Genomic DNA, 23,799 nt, shown 5'->3' with positions numbered 1-23,799 from the left:
AAGGTAAAACTCAACCAGTGTCACGCTCCTGGTTCCACACATTCTATTTCTAAAAATCATTCATATTGACAAATTACTGATCATTTTCACCCGCTTTATCAATTCATGACTTGGGCATTTTCAAGCTCAAAACCCTAACTCTATAAAAGCCCTACCTGCTTTTTCGTTTCAAACTTTGCCACTATGAAGGTAAGACTCATCCTGTTTCACTCTCCTGGTTCCACACATTATATATACTTTTTTAATTTTTTAATGATTAATATTGACAAATTACTGCTCATTTTCACCCACTTTCACCGCTCATGGGTGAAGTCATCCAGACAGAGGAAAAGGTAAGTCTTTCACAATGACACTTTATCCATTGCATGTTATTAGTAGCTAAAAACGTAAACATGACTCTTTTGTTTCAAAATCATGAGCAGCAGAAGGCCAGGAGGACGCGGGACAGGATGAGGAAAAGGACGGAGACGAAGACGACGTCCATAAGGGGACAGGATGAGGAAAAGGACGGTGACGAAGACGACGTCCATAAGGGGACAGGATGAGGAAAAGGACGGTGACGAAGACGACGTCCATAAGGGGACAGGATGAGGAAAAGGACGGTGACGAAGACGATGTCCATAAGGGGACAGCCAACATGTTAAATGTTTAAAATAAAGTTCAACAAAAAGTTAAGGGGACAGCCAACACAGGAGGACGACACACTTGAGCGACACGTTATGTATGTTAAATGTTTAAAATAAAGTTCAGCAAAAAGTTGTAGTTCATTGTCTTGAAAGTAAAGTTTGACAATTGGCAGTTTATGTCTTTAAAAATTCTGCTTGTGACCAGCAATTCCTGGAACTGGACCTTGGTTCAGGGTCAGATTCCAGGAATTGGGCGTAGACGGGTGAATGACCCAGCGGATCGGCGAGCCTCAATCCCGGTGTTCTCGGCCCCGCTTCGCCGGGCCTCGGTGTGCTTGGGGCCAGCCAGGTTTAGCCCATCGGTAGGATTCCTGGAAGTTGACCTCGGTCCAGTTGAATTCCTGGAATTGGACCTAGGGTTAGGGTTAGCTTCGCGGGGCCTCGGTGCGCTTGGGGCCCGCTTCGCGGACCAGGTCGAGCCCATCGGTAGGATTCCTGGAAGTTGACCTCGGTCCAGTTGAATTCCTGGAATTGGACCTAGGGTTAGGGTTAGCTTCGCGGGGCCTCGGTGCGCTTGGGGCCCGCTTCGCGGACCAGGTCGAGCCCATCGGTAGCATTCCTGGAAGTTGACCTCGGTCCAGGTTGAATTCCTGGAATTCGACCGAAGGGGAGCTTGACCCACCAAACCCGGGACCAACCATGCCGGTGCTCTCGGCCCCGCTCCGCGGGGCCTCGGTGCGCTTGGGGCCCGCTGCGCGGGCCAGGTTGTGCCCATCGGTGGCATTCCTGGAATTCGACCTCGGTCCAGGTTGAATTCCTGGAATTCGACCGAAGGGGAGCTGGACCCACCAAACCCGGGACCAACCATGCCGGTGTTCTCGGCCCCGCTCCGCGGGGCCTCGGTGCGCTTGGGGCCCGCTTCGCGGGCCAGGTTGTGCCCATCGGTAGCATTCCTGGAATTCGACCTCGCTCCAGGTTGAATTCCTGGAATTCGACCGAAGGGGAGCTGGACCCACCAAACCCGGGAAGAACCATGCCGGTGTTCTCGGCCCCGCTCCGCGGGGCCTCGGTGCGCTTGGGGCCTGCTGCGCGGGCCAGGTTGAGCCCATCGGTAGCATTCCTGGAAGTTGACCTCACTCCAGGTTGAATTCCTGGAATTCGACCGAAGGGGAGCTTGACCCACCAAACCCGGGACCAACCATGCCGGTGTTCTCGGCCCCGCTCCGCGGGGCCTCGGTGCGCTTGGGGCCCGCTGCGCGGGCCAGGTTGTGCCCATCGGTAGCATTCCTGGAATTCGACCTCGGTCCATGTTGAATTCCTGGAATTCGACCGAAGGGGAGCTTGACCCACCAAACCCGGGACCAACCATGCCGGTGCTCTCGGCCCCGCTCCGCGGGGCCTCGGTGCGCTTCGGGCCCGCTTCGCGGGCCAGGTTGTGCCCATCGGTAGCATTCCTGGAATTCGACCTCGGTCCAGGTTGAATTCCTGGAATTCGACCGAAGGGGAGCTTGACCCACCAAACCCGGGACCAACCATGCCGGTGCTCTCGGCCCCGCTCCGCGGGGCCTCGGTGCGCTTGGGGCCCGCTGCGCGGGCCAGGTTGTGCCCATCGGTAGCATTCCTGGAAGTTGACCTCGGTCCAGGTTGAATTCCTGGAATTCGACCGAAGGGGAGCTTGACCCACCAAACCCGGGACCAACCATGCCGGTGCTCTCGGCCCCGCTCCGCGGGGCCTCGGTGCGCTTGGGGCCCGCTGCGCGGGCCAGGTTGTGCCCATCGGTAGCATTCCTGGAATTCGACCTCGGTCCAGGTTGAATTCCTGGAATTCGACCGAAGGGGAGCTGGACCCACCAAACCCGGGACCAACCATGCCGGTGTTCTCGGCCCCGCTCCGCGGGGCCTCGGTGCGCTTGGGGCCCGCTTCGCGGGCCAGGTTGTGCCCATCGGTAGCATTCCTGGAATTCGACCTCGCTCCAGGTTGAATTCCTGGAATTCGACCGAAGGGGAGCTGGACCCACCAAACCCGGGAAGAACCATGCCGGTGTTCTCGGCCCCGCTCCGCGGGGCCTCGGTGCGCTTGGGGCCCGCTGCGCGGGCCAGGTTGAGCCCATCGGTAGCATTCCTGGAAGTTGACCTCACTCCAGGTTGAATTCCTGGAATTCGACCGAAGGGGAGCTGGACCCACCAAACCCGGGACCAACCATGCCGGTGTTCTCGGCCCCGCTCCGCGGGGCCTCGGTGCGCTTGGGGCCCGCTTCGCGGGCCAGGTTGTGCCCATCGGTAGCATTCCTGGAATTCGACCTCGCTCCAGGTTGAATTCCTGGAATTCGACCGAAGGGGAGCTGGACCCACCAAACCCGGGAAGAACCATGCCGGTGTTCTCGGCCCCGCTCCGCGGGGCCTCGGTGCGCTTGGGGCCCGCTGCGCGGGCCAGGTTGAGCCCATCGGTAGCATTCCTGGAAGTTGACCTCACTCCAGGTTGAATTCCTGGAATTCGACCGAAGGGGAGCTGGACCCACCAAACCCGGGACCAACCATGCCGGTGTTCTCGGCCCCGCTCCGCGGGGCCTCGGTGCGCTTGGGGCCCGCTTCGCGGGCCAGGTTGTGCCCATCGGTAGCATTCCTGGAATTCGACCTCGCTCCAGGTTGAATTCCTGGAATTCGACCGAAGGGGAGCTGGACCCACCAAACCCGGGAAGAACCATGCCGGTGTTCTCGGCCCCGCTCCGCGGGGCCTCGGTGCGCTTGGGGCCCGCTGCGCGGGCCAGGTTGAGCCCATCGGTAGCATTCCTGGAAGTTGACCTCACTCCAGGTTGAATTCCTGGAATTCGACCGAAGGGGAGCTTGACCCACCAAACCCGGGACCAACCATGCCGGTGTTCTCGGCCCCGCTCCGCGGGGCCTCGGTGCGCTTGGGGCCCGCTGCGCGGGCCAGGTTGTGCCCATCGGTAGCATTCCTGGAATTCGACCTCGGTCCATGTTGAATTCCTGGAATTCGACCGAAGGGGAGCTTGACCCACCAAACCCGGGACCAACCATGCCGGTGCTCTCGGCCCCGCTCCGCGGGGCCTCGGTGCGCTTCGGGCCCGCTTCGCGGGCCAGGTTGTGCCCATCGGTAGCATTCCTGGAATTCGACCTCGGTCCAGGTTGAATTCCTGGAATTCGACCGAAGGGGAGCTTGACCCACCAAACCCGGGACCAACCATGCCGGTGCTCTCGGCCCCGCTCCGCGGGGCCTCGGTGCGCTTGGGGCCCGCTGCGCGGGCCAGGTTGTGCCCATCGGTAGCATTCCTGGAAGTTGACCTCGGTCCAGGTTGAATTCCTGGAATTCGACCGAAGGGGAGCTTGACCCACCAAACCCGGGACCAACCATGCCGGTGCTCTCGGCCCCGCTCCGCGGGGCCTCGGTGCGCTTGGGGCCCGCTGCGCGGGCCAGGTTGTGCCCATCGGTAGCATTCCTGGAATTCGACCTCGGTCCAGGTTGAATTCCTGGAATTCGACCGAAGGGGAGCTGGACCCACCAAACCCGGGACCAACCATGCCGGTGTTCTCGGCCCCGCTCCGCGGGGCCTCGGTGCGCTTGGGGCCCGCTTCGCGGGCCAGGTTGTGCCCATCGGTAGCATTCCTGGAATTCGACCTCGCTCCAGGTTGAATTCCTGGAATTCGACCGAAGGGGAGCTGGACCCACCAAACCCGGGAAGAACCATGCCGGTGTTCTCGGCCCCGCTCCGCGGGGCCTCGGTGCGCTTGGGGCCCGCTGCGCGGGCCAGGTTGAGCCCATCGGTAGCATTCCTGGAAGTTGACCTCGCTCCAGGTTGAATTCCTGGAATTCAACCGAAGGGGAGCTTGACCCACCAAACCCGGGCCGGTCGGGGCTGGTGTCGGGTCGGTCGGGGCCGGTGTTCTCGGCCCCGCTTCGCGGGGCCTCGGTGCGCTTGGGGCCCGCTGCGCGGGCCAGGTTGTGCCCATCGGTAGCATTCCTGGAATTCGACCTCGGTCCAGGTTGAATTCCTGGAATTCGACCGAAGGGGAGCTTGACCCACCAAACCCGGGACCAACCATGCCGGTGCTCTCGGCCCCGCTCCGCGGGGCCTCGGTGCGCTTCGGGCCCGCTTCGCGGGCCAGGTTGTGCCCATCGGTAGCATTCCTGGAATTCGACCTCGGTCCAGGTTGAATTCCTGGAATTCGACCGAAGGGGAGCTTGACCCACCAAACCCGGGACCAACCATGCCGGTGTTCTCGGCCCCGCTCCGCGGGGCCTCGGTGCGCTTGGGGCCCGCTTCGCGGGCCAGGTTGTGCCCATCGGTAGCATTCCTGGAATTCGACCACGGTCCAGGTTGAATTCCTGGAATTCGACCGAAGGGGAGCTTGACCCACCAAACCCGGGACCAACCATGCCGGTGTTCTCGGCCCCGCTCCGCGGGGCCTCGGTGCGCTTGGGGCCCGCTTCGCGGGCCAGGTTGTGCCCATCGGTAGCATTCCTGGAATTCGACCTCGGTCCAGGTTGAATTCCTGGAATTCGACCGAAGGGGAGCTTGACCCACCAAACCCGGGCCGGTCGGGGCCGGTGTCGGGCCGGTCGGGGCCGGTGCTCTCGGCCCCGCTCCGCGGGGCCTCGGTGCGCTTGGGGCCCGCTGCGCGGGCCAGGTTGTGCCCATCGGTAGCATTCCTGGAATTCGACCTCGCTCCAGGTAGCATTCCTGGAATTCGACCGAAGGGGAGCTTGACCCACCAAACCCGGGCCGGTCGGGGCCGGTGTCGGGCCGGTCGGGGCCGGTGCTCTCGGCCCCGCTCCGCGGGGCCTCGGTGCGCTTGGGGCCCGCTGCGCGGGCCAGGTTGTGCCCATCGGTAGCATTCCTGGAATTCGACCTCGCTCCAGGTAGCATTCCTGGAATTCGACCGAAGGGGAGCTTGACCCACCAAACCCGGGCCGGTCGGGGCCGGTGTCGGGCCGGTCGGGGCCGGTGCTCTCGGCCCCGCTCCGCGGGGCCTCGGTGCGCTTGGGGCCCGCTGCGCGGGCCAGGTTGTGCCCATCGGTAGCATTCCTGGAATTCGACCTCGCTCCAGGTAGCATTCCTGGAATTCGACCGAAGGGGAGCTTGACCCACCAAACCCGGGCCGGTCGGGGCCGGTGTTCTCGGCCCCGCTTCGCGGGGCCTCGGTGCGCTTGGGGCCCGCTGCGCGGGCCAGGTTGTGCCCATCGGTAGCATTCCTGGAATTCGACCTCGCTCCAGGTTGAATTCCTGGAATTCAACCGAAGGGGAGCTTGACCCACCAAACCCGGGCCGGTCGGGGCTGGTGTCGGGCCGGTCGGGGCCGGTGTTCTCGGCCCCGCTTCGCGGGGCCTCGGTGCGCTTGGGGCCCGCTGCGCGGGCCAGGTTGTGCCCATCGGTAGCATTCCTGGAATTCGACCTCGGTCCAGGTAGCATTCCTGGAATTCGACCGAAGGGGAGCTTGACCCACCAAACCCGGGCCGGTCGGGGCTGGTGTCGGGCCGGTCGGGGCCGGTGCTTTCGGCCCCGCTCCGCGGGGCCTCGGTGCTCTTGGGGCCCGCTGCGCGGGCCAGGTTGTGCCCATCGGTAGCATTCCTGGAATTCGACCTCGCTCCAGGTAGCATTCCTGGAATTCGAACGAAGGGGAGCTTGACCCACCAAACCCGGGCCGGTCGGGGCCGGTGTCGGGCCGGTCGGGGCCGGTGCTCTCGGACCCGCTCCGCGGGGCCTCGGTGCGCTTGGGGCCCGCTGCGCGGGCCAGGTTGTGCCCATCGGTAGCATTCCTGGAATTCGACCTCGGTCCAGGTAGCATTCCTGGAATTCGACCGAAGGGGAGCTTGACCCACCAAACCCGGGCCGGTCGGGGCCGGTGTCGGGCCGGTCGGGGCCGGTGCTCTCGGCCCCGCTCCGCGGGGCCTCGGTGCGCTTGGGGCCCGCTGCGCGGGCCAGGTTGTGCCCATCGGTAGCATTCCTGGAATTCGACCTCGCTCCAGGTAGCATTCCTGGAATTCGACCGAAGGGGAGCTTGACCCACCAAACCCGGGCCGGTCGGGGCCGGTGTTCTCGGCCCCGCTTCGCGGGGCCTCGGTGCGCTTGGGGCCCGCTGCGCGGGCCAGGTTGTGCCCATCGGTAGCATTCCTGGAATTCGACCTCGCTCCAGGTTGAATTCCTGGAATTCAACCGAAGGGGAGCTTGACCCACCAAACCCGGGCCGGTCGGGGCTGGTGTCGGGCCGGTCGGGGCCGGTGCTTTCGGCCCCGCTCCGCGGGGCCTCGGTGCGCTTGGGGCCCGCTGCGCGGGCCAGGTTGTGCCCATCGGTAGCATTCCTGGAATTCGACCTCGCTCCAGGTAGCATTCCTGGAATTCGAACGAAGGGGAGCTTGACCCACCAAACCCGGGCCGGTCGGGGCCGGTGTCGGGCCGGTCGGGGCCGGTGCTCTCGGACCCGCTCCGCGGGGCCTCGGTGCGCTTGGGGCCCGCTGCGCGGGCCAGGTTGTGCCCATCGGTAGCATTCCTGGAATTCGACCTCGCTCCAGGTTGAATTCCTGGAATTCGACCGAAGGGGAGCTTGACCCACCAAACCCGGGCCGGTCGGGGCCGGTGTCGGGCCGGTCGGGGCCGGTGCTCTCGGCCCCGCTCCGCGGGGCCTCGGTGCGCTTGGGGCCCGCTGCGCGGGCCAGGTTGTGCCCATCGGTAGCATTCCTGGAATTCGACCTCGCTCCAGGTAGCATTCCTGGAATTCGACCGAAGGGGAGCTTGACCCACCAAACCCGGGCCGGTCGGGGCCGGTGTCGGGCCAGTCGGGGCCGGTGCTCTCGGCCCCGCTCCGCGGGGCCTCGGTGCGCTTGGGGCCCGCTGCGCGGGCCAGGTTGTACCCATCGGTAGCATTCCTGGAATTCGACCTCGGTCCAGGTAGCATTCCTGGAATTCGACCGAAGGGGAGCTTGACCCACCAAACCCGGGCCGGTCGGGGCTGGTGTCGGGCCGGTCGGGGCCGGTGCTCTCGGCCCCGCTCCGCGGGGCCTCGGTGCGCTTGGGGCCCGCTGCGCGGGCCAGGTTGTGCCCATCGGTAGCATTCCTGGAATTCGACCTCGCTCCAGGTAGCATTCCTGGAATTCGACCGAAGGGGAGCTTGACCCACCAAACCCGGGCCGGTCGGGCCCGGTGTCGGGCCGGTCGGGGCCGGTGTTCTCGGCCCCGCTCCGCGGGGCCTCGGTGCGCTTGGGGCCCGCTGCGCGGGCCAGGTTATGCCCATCGGTAGCATTCCTGGAATTCGACCTCGGTCCAGGTAGCATTCCTGGAATTCGACCGAAGGGGAGCTTGACCCACCAAACCCGGGCCGGTCGGGGCTGGTGTCGGGCCGGTCGGGGCCGGTGCTCTCGGCCCCGCTCCGCGGGGCCTCGGTGCGCTTGGGGCCCGCTGCGCGGGCCAGGTTGTGCCCATCGGTAGCATTCCTGGAATTCGACCTCGCTCCAGGTAGCATTCCTGGAATTCGACCGAAGGGGAGCTTGACCCACCAAACCCGGGCCGGTCGGGGCCGGTGTCGGGCCGGTCGGGGCCGGTGTTCTCGGCCCCGCTCCGCGGGGCCTCGGTGCGCTTGGGGCCCGCTGCGCGGGCCAGGTTATGCCCATCGGTAGCATTCCTGGAATTCGACCTCGCTCCAGGTTGAATTCCTGGAATTCGACCGAAGGGGAGCTTGACCCACCAAACCCGGGCCGGTCGGGGCCGGTGTCGGTACGGTCGGGGCCGGTGCTCTCGGCCCCGCTCCGCGGGGCCTCGGTGCGCTTGGGGCCCGCTGCGCGGGCCAGGTTGTGCCCATCGGTAGCATTCCTGGAATTCGACCTCGCTCCAGGTTGAATTCCTGGAATTCGACCGAAGGGGAGCTTGACCCACCAAACCCGGGCCGGTCGGGGCCGGTGTCGGGCCGGTCGGGGCCGGTGTTCTCGGCCCCGCTCCGCGGGGCCTCGGTGCGCTTGGGGCCCGCTGCGCGGGCCAGGTTGTGCCCATCGGTAGCATTCCTGGAATTCGACCTCGCTCCAGGTAGCATTCCTGGAATTCGACCGAAGGGGAGCTTGACCCACCAAACCCGGGCCGGTCAGGGCTGGTGTCGGGCCGGTCGGGGCCGGTGTTCTCGGCCCCGCTTCGCGGGGCCTCGGTGCGCTTGGGGCCCGCTTCGCGGGCCAGGTTTAGCCCATCGGTCGAAATCCTGGAAATCGACCCTGGATGTGTCAAATTCCTGGAAATCGACTCAAGCCGGAAACGGAACCTCCCTCCCCGGGTGCTACCATGGCGGTGTTCTCGGCCCCGCTTCGCGGGGCCTCGGTGCGCTTGGGGCCCGCTTCGCGGGCCAGGTTTAGCCCATCGGTCGAAATCCTGGAAATCGACCCTGGATGTGTCGAATTCCTGGAAATCGACTCAAGCCGGAAACGGAGCCTCCCTCCCCGGGTGCTACCATGGCGGTGTTCTCGGCCCCGCTTCGCGGGGCCTCGGTGCGCTTGGGGCCCGCTTCGCGGGCCGGGTTTAGCCCATCGGTCGAAATCCTGGAAATCGACCCTGGATGTGTCGAATTCCTGGAAATCGACTCAAGCCGGAAACGGAACCTCCCTCCCCGGGTGCTACCATGGCGGTGTTCTCGGCCCCGCTTCGCGGGGCCTCGGTGCGCTTGGGGCCCGCTTCGCGGGCCGGGTTTAGCCCATCGGTCGAAATCCTGGAAATCGACCCTGGATGTGTCGAATTCCTGGAAATCGACTCAAGCCGGAAACGGAACCTCCCTCCCCGGGTGCTACCATGGCGGTGTTCTCGGCCCCGCTTCGCGGGGCCTCGGTGCGCCTGGGGCCCGCTTCGCGGGCCGGGTTTAGCCCATCGGTCGAAATCCTGGAAATCGACCCTGGATGTGTCAAATTCCTGGAAATCGACTCAAGCCGGAAACGGAACCTCCCTCCCCGGGTGCTACCATGGCGGTGTTCTCGGCCCCGCTTCGCGGGGCCTCGGTGCGCTTGGGGCCCGCTTCGCGGGCCAGGTTTAGCCCATCGGTCGAAATCCTGGAAATCGACCCTGGATGTGTCGAATTCCTGGAAATCGACTCAAGCCGGAAACGGAGCCTCCCTCCCCGGGTGCTACCATGGCGGTGTTCTCGGCCCCGCTTCGCGGGGCCTCGGTGCGCTTGGGGCCCGCTTCGCGGGCCAGGTTTAGCCCATCGGTCGAAATCCTGGAAATCGACCCTGGATGTGTCAAATTCCTGGAAATCGACTCAAGCCGGAAACGGAACCTCCCTCCCCGGGTGCTACCATGGCGGTGTTCTCGGCCCCGCTTCGCGGGGCCTCGGTGCGCTTGGGGCCCGCTTCGCGGGCCAGGTTTAGCCCATCGGTCGAAATCCTGGAAATCGACCCTGGATGTGTCGAATTCCTGGAAATCGACTCAAGCCGGAAACGGAACCTCCCTCCCCGGGTGCTACCATGGCGGTGTTCTCGGCCCCGCTTCGCGGGGCCTCGGTGCGCTTGGGGCCCGCTTCGCGGGCCGGGTTTAGCCCATCGGTCGAAATCCTGGAAATCGACCCTGGATGTGTCGAATTCCTGGAAATCGACTCAAGCCGGAAACGGAACCTCCCTCCCCGGGTGCTACCATGGCGGTGTTCTCGGCCCCGCTTCGCGGGGCCTCGGTGCGCTTGGGGCCCGCTTCGCGGGCCGGGTTTAGCCCATCGGTCGAAATCCTGGAAATCGACCCTGGATGTGTCGAATTCCTGGAAATCGACTCAAGCCGGAAACGGAACCTCCCTCCCCGGGTGCTACCATGGCGGTGTTCTCGGCCCCGCTTCGCGGGGCCTCGGTGCGCCTGGGGCCCGCTTCGCGGGCCGGGTTTAGCCCATCGGTCGAAATCCTGGAAATCGACCCTGGATGTGTCAAATTCCTGGAAATCGACTCAAGCCGGAAACGGAACCTCCCTCCCCGGGTGCTACCATGGCGGTGTTCTCGGCCCCGCTTCGCGGGGCCTCGGTGCGCTTGGGGCCCGCTTCGCGGGCCAGGTTTAGCCCATCGGTCGAAATCCTGGAAATCGACCCTGGATGTGTCGAATTCCTGGAAATCGACTCAAGCCGGAAACGGAACCTCCCTCCCCGGGTGCTACCATGGCGGTGTTCTCGGCCCCGCTTCGCGGGGCCTCGGTGCGCTTGGGGCCCGCTTCGCGGGCCGGGTTTAGCCCATCGGTCGAAATCCTGGAAATCGACCCTGGATGTGTCGAATTCCTGGAAATCGACTCAAGCCGGAAACGGAACCTCCCTCCCCGGGTGCTACCATGGCGGTGTTCTCGGCCCCGCTTCGCGGGGCCTCGGTGCGCTTGGGGCCCGCTTCGCGGGCCGGGTTTAGCCCATCGGTCGAAATCCTGGAAATCGACCCTGGATGTGTCGAATTCCTGGAAATCGACTCAAGCCGGAAACGGAACCTCCCTCCCCGGGTGCTACCATGGCGGTGTTCTCGGCCCCGCTTCGCGGGGCCTCGGTGCGCCTGGGGCCCGCTTCGCGGGCCGGGTTTAGCCCATCGGTCGAAATCCTGGAAATCGACCCTGGATGTGTCAAATTCCTGGAAATCGACTCAAGCCGGAAACGGAACCTCCCTCCCCGGGTGCTACCATGGCGGTGTTCTCGGCCCCGCTTCGCGGGGCCTCGGTGCGCTTGGGGCCCGCTTCGCGGGCCAGGTTTAGCCCATCGGTCGAAATCCTGGAAATCGACCCTGGATGTGTCGAATTCCTGGAAATCGACTCAAGCCGGAAACGGAGCCTCCCTCCCCGGGTGCTACCATGGCGGTGTTCTCGGCCCCGCTTCGCGGGGCCTCGGTGCGCTTGGGGCCCGCTTCGCGGGCCAGGTTTAGCCCATCGGTCGAAATCCTGGAAATCGACCCTGGATGTGTCAAATTCCTGGAAATCGACTCAAGCCGGAAACGGAACCTCCCTCCCCGGGTGCTACCATGGCGGTGTTCTCGGCCCCGCTTCGCGGGGCCTCGGTGCGCTTGGGGCCCGCTTCGCGGGCCGGGTTTAGCCCATCGGTCGAAATCCTGGAAATCGACCCTGGATGTGTCGAATTCTTGGAAATCGACTCAAGCCGGAAACGGAGCCTCCCTCCCCGGGTGCTACCATGGCGGTGTTCTCGGCCCCGCTTCGCGGGGCCTCGGTGCGCTTGGGGCCCGCTTCGCGGGCCGGGTTTAGCCCATCGGTCGAAATCCTGGAAATCGACCCTGGATGTGTCGAATTCTTGGAAATCGACTCAAGCCGGAAACGGAGCCTCCCTCCCCGGGTGCTACCATGGCGGTGTTCTCGGCCCCGCTTCGCGGGGCCTCGGTGCGCTTGGGGCCCGCTTCGCGGGCCGGGTTTAGCCCATCGGTCGAAATCCTGGAAATCGACCCTGGATGTGTCGAATTCTTGGAAATCGACTCAAGCCGGAAACGGAGCCTCCCTCCCCGGGTGCTACCATGGCGGTGTTCTCGGCCCCGCTTCGCGGGGCCTCGGTGCGCTTGGGGCCCGCTTCGCGGGCCGGGTTTAGCCCATCGGTCGAAATCCTGGAAATCGACCCTGGATGTGTGGAATTCCTGGAAATCGACTCAAGCCGGGAACGGAGCCTCCCTCCCCGGGTGCTACCATGGCGGTGTTCTCGGCCCCGCTTCGCGGGGCCTCGGTGCGCTTGGGGCCCGCTTCGCGGGCCGGGTTTAGCCCATCGGTCGAAATCCTGGAAATCGACCTCGTTCCTCCAGGTTGAATTCCTGGAATTCGACCTAGCGGGCAGGTTAACCGATCGGTAGGAATCCTGGAAATGAACCTCGGTCCTCCAGGTTGAATTCCTGGAATTCGACCTAGCGGGCAGGTTAACCGATCGGTAGGAATCCTGGAAATGAACCGCGGTTGTTTGGGGTTGGTTTCCTGGAAATGGACTTAAGCGGGGGACGGAATCGGAACCACCCACCCCGGACCGGTGCTCTCGGCCCGGCTTCGCGGGGCAGGTTTAGCCCATCGGTAGCTTTCCTGGAAATGGACTTCGAACCACCCACCCCGGCCCGGTGCTCTCGGCCCGGCTTCGCGGGGCAGGTTTAGCCCATCGGTAGCATTCCTGGAAATCGACTTCGAACCACCCACCACCGGCCGGTGCTCTCGGCCCGGCTTCGCGGGGCAGGTTTAGCCCATCGGTAGCATTCCTGGAAATCGACTTCGGAGGTCAGGTTTAGCCCATCGGTAGCTTTCATGGAAGTTGACCTCGGTCCTCCAGGTTGAATTCCTGGAATTCGACCTACCTGGCAGGTTAACCGATCGGTAGGAATCCTGGAAATGAACCTCGGTTGTTTTGCGGTTGTTTTCCTGGAAATGGACTTAACCGGGGGACGGAATCGGAACCACCCACCCCGGGCCGGTGCTCTCGGCCCGGCTTCGCGGGGCAGGTTTAGCCCATCGGTAGCATTCCTGGAAATCGACTTCGAACCACCCACCACCGGCCGGTGCTCTCGGCCCGGCTTCGCGGGGCAGGTTTAGCCCATCGGTAGCATTCCTGGAAATCGACTTCGAACCACCCACCACCGGCCGGTGCTCTCGGCCCGGCTTCGCGGGGCAGGTTTAGCCCATCGGTAGCATTCCTGGAATTCGACTTCGAACCACCCACCACCGGCCGGTGCTCTCGGCCCGGCTTCGCGGGGCAGGTTTAGCCCATCGGTAGCATTCCTGGAAATCGACTTCGGAGGTCAGGTTTAGCCCATCGGTAGCTTTCATGGAAGTTGACCTCGGTCCTCCAGGTTGAATTCCTGGAATTCGACCTACCTGGCAGGTTAACCGATCGGTAGGAATCCTGGAAATGAACCTCGGTTGTTTGGGGTTGGTTTCCTGGAAATGGACTTAACCGGGGGACAGAATCGGAACCACCCACCCCGGACCGGTGCTCTCGGCCCGGATTCGCGGGGCAGGTTTAGCCCATCGGTAGCATTCCTGGAAATCGACTTCGAACCACCCACCACCGGCCGGTGCTCTCGGCCCGGCTTCGCGGAGCAGGTTTAGCCCATCGGTAGCATTCCTGGAAATCGACTTCGAACCACCCACCACCGGCCGGTGCTCTCGGCCCGGCTTCGCGGGGCAGGTTTAGCCCATCGGTAGCATTCCTGGAAATCGACTTCGGAGGTCAGGTTTAGCCCATCGGTAGCTTTCATGGAAGTTGACCTCGGTCCTCCAGGTTGAATTCCTGGAATTCGACCTACCTGGCAGGTTAACCGATCGGTAGGAATCCTGGAAATGAACCTCGGTTGTTTTGCGGTTGTTTTCCTGGAAATGGACTTAACCGGGGGACGGAATCGGAACCACCCACCCCGGACCGGTGCTCTCGGCCCGGATTCGCGGGGCAGGTTTAGCCCATCGGTAGCATTCCTGGAAATCGACTTCGAACCACCCACCACCGGCCGGTGCTCTCGGCCCGGCTTCGCGGAGCAGGTTTAGCCCATCGGTAGCATTCCTGGAAATCGACTTCGAACCACCCACCACCGGCCGGTGCTCTCGGCCCGGCTTCGCGGGGCAGGTTTAGCCCATCGGTAGCATTCCTGGAAATCGACTTCGGAGGTCAGGTTTAGCCCATCGGTAGCTTTCATGGAAGTTGACCTCGGTCCTCCAGGTTGAATTCCTGGAATTCGACCTACCTGGCAGGTTAACCGATCGGTAGGAATCCTGGAAATGAACCTCGGTTGTTTTGCGGTTGTTTTCCTGGAAATGGACTTAACCGGGGGACGGAATCGGAACCACCCACCCCGGGCCGGTGCTCTCGGCCCGGCTTCGCGGGGCAGGTTTAGCCCATCGGTAGCATTCCTGGAAATCGACTTCGAACCACCCACCACCGGCCGGTGCTCTCGGCCCGGCTTCGCGGGGCAGGTTTAGCCCATCGGTAGCATTCCTGGAAATCGACTTCGAACCACCCACCACCGGCCGGTGCTCTCGGCCCGGCTTCGCGGGGCAGGTTTAGCCCATCGGTAGCATTCCTGGAAATCGACTTCGGAGGTCAGGTTTAGCCCATCGGTAGCTTTCATGGAAGTTGACCTCGGTCCTCCAGGTTGAATTCCTGGAATTCGACCTACCTGGCAGGTTAACCGATCGGTAGGAATCCTGGAAATGAACCTCGGTTGTTTGGGGTTGGTTTCCTGGAAATGGACTTAACCGGGGGACAGAATCGGAACCACCCACCCCGGACCGGTGCTCTCGGCCCGGCTTCGCGGGGCAGGTTTAGCCCATCGGTAGCATTCCTGGAAATGGACCTTGGGGGTCAGGTTTAGCCCATCGGTCGGATTCCTGGAAGTTGACCTCGGTTGAGGTTGAATTCCTGGAATTCGACCTAGCGGGGCAGGTTAGCCGATCGGTAGGAATCCTGGAAATGAACCTCGGTTGGTTGGGGTTGGATTCCTGGAAATGGACCTGGGGGTCAGGTTAGCCGATCGGTAGGAATCCTGGAACTGGACCTTGTTTGGGGTTGGATTCCTGGAAGTGGACTTCGCGGAGGCAGGTTAGCCGATCGGTAGGAATCCTGGAACTGGACCTTGGTTGGGGCTCAATTCCATTAAAATGGACTCACTCACGCCGGGAACTGAACCACCCACCTCGGGACGCATGTTTAGCCCATCGGTAGGATTCCTTGAAGTTGACCTCGGTCCAGGTTGAATTCCTGGAATTCGACATAGCGGGGGCTGGACCCACGAAACCAGGGACGCACCATGCCGGTGTTCACGGCCCAACTTCGCGGGTCAAGTTCAACCGATAGGTAGGATTCCTGGAACTGGACGCCCCATGCCGGTGCTCACGGCCCAACTTCGCGGGTCAAGTTCAACCGATCGGTAGGATTCCTGGAACTTGACCGAGGTTCAGGTTAAATTCCTGTAACAGCGACTGACATGTGCAATTGTGAGAGGCATGCAGCATCGTCTTTTGACATGCAATGTAAAGAACCTGAAACACATACATCAAAGAAACTTTTTTTTTTTCACTTTAATCATTACTTTTTCTGATCAACATGCGGATTTGACTCCTAATATTCTCAACAGACAGTTCCAGCTTGTTGCACAGCTGTCGGAATTCTGGCTGGTCAGCCACGATATATCTTATTCTTTTCTTTGTGATGAACTTTGCAGCTATCTCTTTGTGGAAGACAGTCTTGACAATGTCATAAAATTCTGTGGGGAGTTTGAGTCGTCTCCGTCGACCCTGAGGACATGAAAATGACAAAAGTTGATCTTTATGATGTCTATAATGGAGTCCTTTCCTTTCCCCACCAAGTCTACTTACATCAGTATCGATTCTTTCTGGAACTGTTTTTGGCTCTGAAATTGTGTTGTGAGATGTCGTTTGCTTCATTTCCGTCTCTTTTTGATGAACTTTGGCCTTTTTTTTGTTCTTGGTCTTGTTCTTGGTCTTGGTCTTGTTCTTGGTCTTGTTCTTGGTCTTGTTCTTGGTCTTGTTCTTTAGTTTCTGCTTCTTCTTTTTGCCTGGCTTGGGAGTTTGAGTGGTAACATAATCCTAAGGACAAAATCTTTTATATTTTTTTTTGGGGGGGTTAAGAAGTATTCCAATGACAGAACCACTTCCAGGAATTGTACTCACAAATTTCAGTTGGCGGACGTATTTGTTTCCGGACAAGGCTTGTTCCAACATGTGTTCCTCATCTTCACAGTCACTCCAGTCAAACTATAGTACAATAAGCAAAATATAAGACATGGTTATGGGTCAAATCCTCAACAATGGAGACATGGGACTTCCTGGATTTCACTTCAACTTCTCCAACTTACATTCTCTTCTGTCATCGACTGGGGACGATCCTCCCCTGAAAGTTGATGTTCATCTCCCACGATCTCAGATTTGTTCAACGTTTTCCCCGGACTTTTCTTCCTCGTGTCCCCAGGTGAACGTATCTGTTTTAACCAGCAAGGAAACAGTATGTTGTATTTATGTTGAATGAACCACTTCCAGGAATTCTACTCACCAAGGTCAGGGAGGAGACCTCCTGCGTTAAGGGCAGGGAGACATTCTGTGTTAAGGGCAAGACAAATTGGTCCATGGTGTCCTCCTCATCTTCGCTTTCAGACAAGCCCATCTACACAACAAACAAATGCAAATTGGAAGACATGACTATGGGGAAAAATAATTCCACAATGGTGACATGGGACTTCCTGGATCTCACCTCAATTTCTCCAATACGCATCCTCTTTTTCCTGGGCTGGGGACTAGAGATGAGATCACCTACCTCCCTTGAAACTTCACATCCTGCCCCCAATTGCTTCTCACACGTGTTGACATTTTTGATAGGGGTCAGGGGAAAGACCTTCTGCGTTAAGGGCAGAGAGGCCCCCTGTGTTAAGGGCAAGACAGGTTGTTCCGGGATCACCAGCTCCTCTTTGCCGCACGTCATGTCCACCTATATAAACAACGAAAGGCAATATATAAAAAGTGCTCCGTACAATTCCTGGAACTGGCCCATGGTTGGGGTCCAATTCCTGGAACTGGACTTAGGCGGGCGAACGAAGCAGCGACCCCCCGAGAGGCTCCAGGCCGGCGTTCTCGGGGGCCTCGCGGCGGCTAGCTCCGCTTGGTACCCGCTCCGCACAATTCCTGGAAATGGACCTTGGTTCCCCCCAACCAAGGTACAATTCCAGGAACTGGACATAGGCGGGCGAACGAAGCAGCGACCCCTCGAGAGGCTCCAGGCCGGCGTTCTCGGGGGCCTCGCGGCGGCTAGCTCGGCTTGGTACCCGCTCCGCACAATTCCTGGAAATGGACCTTGGCTCCCCCCAACCAAGGTACAATTCCAGGAACTGGACTTAGGCGGGCGAACGAAGCAGCGACCCCCCGAGAGGCTCCAGGCCGGCGTTCTCGGGGGCCTGGCGGCGGCTAGCTCCGCTTGGTACCCGCTCCGCACAATTCCTGGAAATGGACCTTGGCTCCCCCCAACCAAGGTACAATTCCAGGAACTGGACTTAGTCGGGCGAACGAAGCAGCGACTTTAAGGAATTACATGTCATCTTTAAGGAATTACATGTCATCTTTAAGGAATTAATTACATGTCATCTTTAAGGAATTACATGTCATATTTAAGGAATTACATGTCATCTTTACGGAATTACATGTCATCTTTAAGGAATTACATGTCATCTTTAAGGAATTACATGTCTACTTTAAGGAACTTAGGTTCCCATCCTGGAAGGAGACATAGCAAAACTTACTCTGGCCTACGTTCCATGTTCATGGTTATTTGGGGCACCGCTCCAGTGTCTGTGGAGCGAAGCAGCGACCCCCCGAGAGGCTCCAGGCCGGCGTTCTCGGGGGCCTGGCGGCGGCTAGCTCCGCTTGGTACCCGCTCCGCACAATTCCTGGAAATGGACCTTGGCTCCCCCCAACCAAGGTACAATTCCAGGAACTGGACTTAGGCGGGAAAACGAAGCAGAGACCCCCCCCGAGAGGCTCCAGGCCGCCGGCGTTCTCAGCCCCGCTTCGCGGGGCCGCAACAACACGAACGTGTCCCGCTTCGCATTAACAACCGATCGGTAGAATTTTTAGAACTGTACCTTGGTTTTGCATGTATTCCTTGAACTGGACTCTTTTCCCCAAAGGTGACGTACATTTCCAGGAACTTACCTCACTCATCCTTGGAACCTAAATCACACGTGTCTTGTGCTTGTCTTCACGCCCCGACGGTTGTGAATGTAGGTGGGACAAGTGCGAAGTTAAATAGGAGGGGGTTGGTCTTGTCAAGCAATAGTAGCCAATCACCTTCCGATTGGCCAAAGGCCCCCCCCTCCCCACCACGCCTCCTACAATTATCCTCAGTCAAGCGACACCTTGTGGTGAAAACAAAAAACTGTGACTCAGACACGCTTTTTGGGAAAAAAAAACTCAACAATTTATTATATGATTTTAGATTTTGCTATGACGTATATTGTGATGAGGTACAAGATTCCAGCGCTGCACAGTAGCAGTATGGACATGAGACATAAGCGCTCATTACACTCCCATCCGCCATCCAAACAGCGACAAAAGCAGCTAGACAGAAAAAAAGAAAACAAAAACTCAATTCACTGAGTAATATTTTGCTTCAGATTGAGTTACAAATATGAAGGTATCTTTCCGGGAATACATGTCATCTTTAAGGAATTACATGTCATCTTTAAGGAATTACATGTCTACTTTAAGGAATTACATGTCTACTTTAAGGAATTACATGTCATCTTTAAGGAATTACATGTCATCTTTAAGGAATTAATTACATGTCATCTTTAAGGAATTACATGTCATATTTAAGGAATTACATGTCATCTTTAAGGAATTACATGTCATCTTTAAGGAATTACATGTCATCTTTAAGGAATTACATGTCTACTTTAAGGAACTTAGGTTCCCATCCTGGAAGGAGACATAGCAAAACTTACTCTGGCCTACGTTCCATGTTCATGGTTATTTGGGGCACCGCTCCAGTGTCTGTGGGGCTAGGGAGCCATTGTGAACTTGCCCCTTCCGTCGCAAAGCCCCAAGGCAACTCTAAAATACATGATTTGTTTAATTGGAATACTAACTAGACAAGTGTACGTGCAAAGAAAACAATTCCAAGAAAACAACAAATCGAACCTTGCCAGGGAATTACAGAGGGACGCTCGTTATACTCAGGAGGAGGACCGTCGAACCCAGGAGGAGGACCGTCGAACCCAGGAGGAAGCTCATCAAACTCGGGAGGCTGCTCATCAAACTCGGGAGGCTGCTCATCAAACTCGGGAGGCTGCTCATCAAACTCGGGAGGACTTTCCGGATATTGAGCCATCATTTTCCCCTTTTCGACCTTGCTCCCTTCACGTCCGAAGTCCACACTGACGACTGCTTATATAGCCCTCGGCAAGGTACACAAGTGGCCTTCAACCAATCACTGCGATTGGCCGTCGACCTATCGGTAGTCACGAAATCAAACGGTACCGCCCACCCGAACCAAAAAAAACCCATCCAAGTCAATTTCCAGGTTGCCTACATATAATTCCACAATTTCGACACAGTCAAGCTGTACCATCTGTTAACTGTAGAGGACGGCTAGTGTGGGTCAAATCTGACTACATCTTGGCTGAACCCATACCCAGGTCCACTTCCTGGAACTGGACCTGGGTATTTAGGCGCTTCGGGCCCGCTTCGCGGGCCAGGTGGAGCCCATCGGTAGCATTCCTGGAATTCGACTTCGGTCCAGGTTGAATTCCTGGAATTCGACCGAAGGGGAGCTTGACCCACCGAACCCGGGAAGAACCATGCCGGTGTTCTCGGCCCCGCTCCGCGGGGCCTCGGTGCGCTTGGGGCCCGCTGCGCGGGCCAGGTTGTGCCCATCGGTAGAATTCCTGGAATTCGACCTCGGTCCAGGTTGAATTCCTGGAATTCGACCGAAGGGGAGCTTGACCCACCAAACCCGGGAAGAACCATGCCGGTGTTCTCGGCCCCGCTCCGCGGGGCCTCGGTGCGCTTCGGGCCCGCTTCGCGGGCCAGGTGGAGCCCATCGATAGCATTCCTGGAATTCGACCTCGGTCCAGGTTGAATTCCTGGAATTCGACCGAAGGGGAGCTGGACCCACCAAAGCCGGGAAGAACCATGCCGGTGTTCTCGGCCCCGCTCCGCGGGGCCTCGGTGCGCTTGGGGCCCGCTTCGCGGACCAGGTCGAGCCCATCGGTAGCATTCCTGGAAGTTGACCTCGCTCCAGGTTGAATTCCTGGAATTCGACCGAAGGGGAGCTTGACCCACGAAACCCGGGACGAACCATGCCGGTGTTCTCGGCCCCGCTCCGCGGGGCCTCGGTGCGCTTCGGGCCCGCTTCGCGGGCCAGGTGGAGCCCATCGGTAGCATTCCTGGAATTCGACCTCGGTCCAGGTTGAATTCCTGGAATTCGACCGAAGGGGAGCTTGACCCACCGAACCCGGTAGTCACGAAATCTGTTATCTGTTAAGTGTAGAGGACGGCTAGTGTGGGTCAAATCTGACTACATCTTGGCTGAACCCATACCCAGGTCCACTTCCTGGAACTGGACCTGGGTATGGGTTAATTCCCGATAGGCGACTTAATCCCGCGGGCTACCAGGGGGACTTTTAGCCTACGGGTTATATTCCTGGAATCCGACGCGTACACTTCCCGGACCCCGACCTGTACAATTCCCGGAACCCGACTTGTACAATTCCAGGACCCCGACTCGTACGATTCCTGGACCGCGACCCGTACGATTCCTGGACCCCGACCTGTACAATTCCCGGAACCCGACTTGTACAATTCCTGGACCGCGACCCGTACAATTCCCGGAATCCGACCGGTACCATTCCCGGACCGCGACCCGTACAATTCCCGGAATCCGACCGGTACCATTCCCGGACCGCGACCCGTACAATTCCCGGAATCCGACCGGTACCATTCCCGGAATCCGACTGTACAATTCCAGGAATCTGACCGGTACCATTCCCGGAATCCGACTGTACAATTCCCGGAATCAGACCGGTACCATTCCCGGAATCCGACTGTACAATTCCAGGAATCCGACCGGTACCATTCCCGGAATCCGACTGTACAATTCCCGGAATCAGACGGGTACCATTCCCGGAATCCGACTGTACAATTCCCGGAATCAGACCGGTACCATTCCAGGAATCCGACTGTACAATTCCAGGAATCCGACCGGTACCAATCCCGGAATCCGACCGTACAATTCCAGGAATCAGACCGGTACCATTCCCGGAATCCGACTGTACAATTCCCGGAATCAGACCGGTACCATTCCCGGAATCCGACCGTACAATTCCCGGAATCAGACCGGTACCATTCCCGGAATCCGACTGTACAATTCCCGGAATCAGACCGGTACCATTCCCGGAATCCGACTGTACAATTCCAGGAATCCGACCGGTACCATTCCCGGAATCCGACCAGTACCATTCCCGGAATCCGAACCGTACCATTCCCGGAATCCGACCCGTACCATTCCCGGAATCCGACCCGTACCATTCCCGGAATCCGACCGGCTCACACGCGACACCTGGTGTCCGTTTAGCGGAACCGCACCCGAGTTTTTTCAAACGGCTTTAAAAAATGCTCAGAGGTAGAAAAAAATTAAACTAAAGGCGCTTCCGACACCTGCGAATTTAGGAGCATCCGCCGGATTTTTCCCCGTTCCGATCGGCCGCCGTTTTGACCGAATTCCGGAATCGCGACGCACCGCCGCCGCCGTTCCAACTGCCGCGCGGGAGTTATCCCCCCGCCATTCAAAGTCAATGGAGTGCGAGCTAGCACACTGGCTAACTTCCAAATCGCATTCCAGCTTCCCATAGACCGCCATGCATTAGGCTTCCGCAAAAGCGACGCGCTTCCAGGCTCGGAGCGCCCGGGGGCTAACCCTAACCCTAACCCTAACCCTAACCCTAACCCTAATTCCCTGGATGAGTTTATTTCACAAAAGACAGTTGAAAGAATTAATCATTACGTTAAATGACAACCGAAAAACGTGCCAAATGCACAGCATTATTCCAAAAACAACCGAAATAAGCGAAAACTACAAATCCGCCTCCATTTTTGTAGTCCCGAGGTAGACACGTGGCGCCCACGCCCAGCGACAGCGCCCTCTGCTGTCGCGGGTGGCTTGGGCTTGATGACATCATTCATCCCGTTCGCGGCAGTCTACGACGTAAATAAGCCATTAAAATTCCCTGGATGAGTTTATTTCACAAAAGACAGTTGAAAGAATTAATCATTACGTTAAATGACAACCGAAAAACGTGCCAAATGCACAGCATTATTCCAAAAACAACCGAAATAAGCGAAAACTACAAACCGCCGCCATTTTTGTAGTCCCGATGAAGGCACGTGGCGCCCACGTCCAGCGACAGCGCCCTCTGCTGTCGCGGGTGGCTTGGGCTTGATGACATCATTCATCCCGTTCGCGGCAGTCTACGACGTAAATAAGCCATTAAAATTCCCTGGATGAGGTTATTTCACAAAAGACAGTTGAAAGAATGAATCATTAAGTTAAATGACAACCGACAAAGGTGCCAAATGCACAGCATTATTCCAAAAACAACCGAAATAAGCGAAAACTACAAATCCGCCGCCATTTTTGTAGTCCCGAGGTAGACACGTGGCGCCCACGCCCAGCGACAGCGCCCTCTGCTGTCGCGAGTGGCTTGGGCTTGATGACATCATTCATCCCGTTCGCGGCAGTCTACGACGTAAATAAGCCATTAAAATTCCCTGGATGAGGTTATTTCACAAAAGACAGTTGAAAGAATGAATCATTAAGTTAAATGACAACCGACAAAGGTGCCAAATGCACAGCATTATTCCAAAAACAACCGAAATAAGCGAAAACTACAAATCCGCCGCCATTTTTGTAGTCCCGAGGTAGACACGTGGCGCCCACGCCCAGCGACAGCGCCCTCTGCTGTCGCGGGTGGCTTGGGCTTGATGACATCATTCATCCCGTTCGCGGCAGTCTACGACGTAAATAAGCCATTAAAATTCCCTGGATGAGGTTATTTCACAAAAGACAGTTGAAAGAATGAATCATTAAGTTAAATGACAACCGACAAAGGTGCCAAATGCACAGCATTATTCCAAAAACAACCGAAATAAGCGAAAACTACAAATCCGCCGCCATTTTTGTAGTCCCGAGGTAGACACGTGGCGCCCACGCCCAGCGACAGCGCCCTCTGCTGTCGCGGGTGGCTTGGGCTTGATGACATCATTCATCCCGTTCGCGGCAGTCTACGACGTAAATAAGCCATTAAAATTCCCTGGATGAGTTTATTTCACAAAAGACAGTTGAAAGAATTAATCATTAAGTTAAATGACAACCGAAAAACGTGCCAAATGCACAGCATTATTCCAAAAACAACCGAAATAAGGGAAAACTACAAACCGCCGCCATTTTTGTAGTCCCGATGAAGACACGTGGCGCCCACGTCCAGCGACAGCGCCCTCTGCTGTCGCGGGTGGCTTGGGCTTGATGACATCATTCATCCCGTTCGCGGCAGTCTACGACGTAAATAAGCCATTAAAATTCCCTGGATGAGGTTATTTCACAAAAGACAGTTGAAAGAATGAATCATTAAGTCAACTGACAACCGAAAAACGTGCCAAATGCACAGCATTATTCCAAAAACAACCGAAATAAGCGAAAACTACAAAACCGC

The 23,799-nt window shown here is 58.7% G+C and overlaps 1 protein-coding gene across 1 annotated transcript; it reads right to left on the bottom strand.

The window, feature by feature from the left end:
• Window positions 1-15,598: 15,598 nt before the first annotated feature.
• LOC144027098 (uncharacterized) lies at window positions 15,599-18,404 on the bottom strand. Its single transcript, XM_077534388.1, has 6 exons — window positions 16,794-18,404; window positions 16,596-16,706; window positions 16,402-16,524; window positions 16,217-16,300; window positions 15,902-16,132; window positions 15,599-15,820 (listed from the first exon to the last, which is right to left on the bottom strand). Exons 1-6 carry the CDS (start codon window positions 17,019-17,021, stop codon window positions 15,605-15,607), a joined length of 993 nt encoding a protein of 330 aa, XP_077390514.1. The 5' UTR covers window positions 17,022-18,404; the 3' UTR covers window positions 15,599-15,604.
• Window positions 18,405-23,799: the final 5,395 nt, after the last annotated feature.

This window comes from Festucalex cinctus, chromosome 10, assembly GCF_051991245.1.
Source record: "Festucalex cinctus isolate MCC-2025b chromosome 10, RoL_Fcin_1.0, whole genome shotgun sequence".
In the NCBI taxonomy this organism is placed as follows: Eukaryota; Metazoa; Chordata; class Actinopteri; order Syngnathiformes; family Syngnathidae; genus Festucalex; species Festucalex cinctus.
This window is presented reverse-complemented; position numbering and strand designations above follow the sequence as displayed.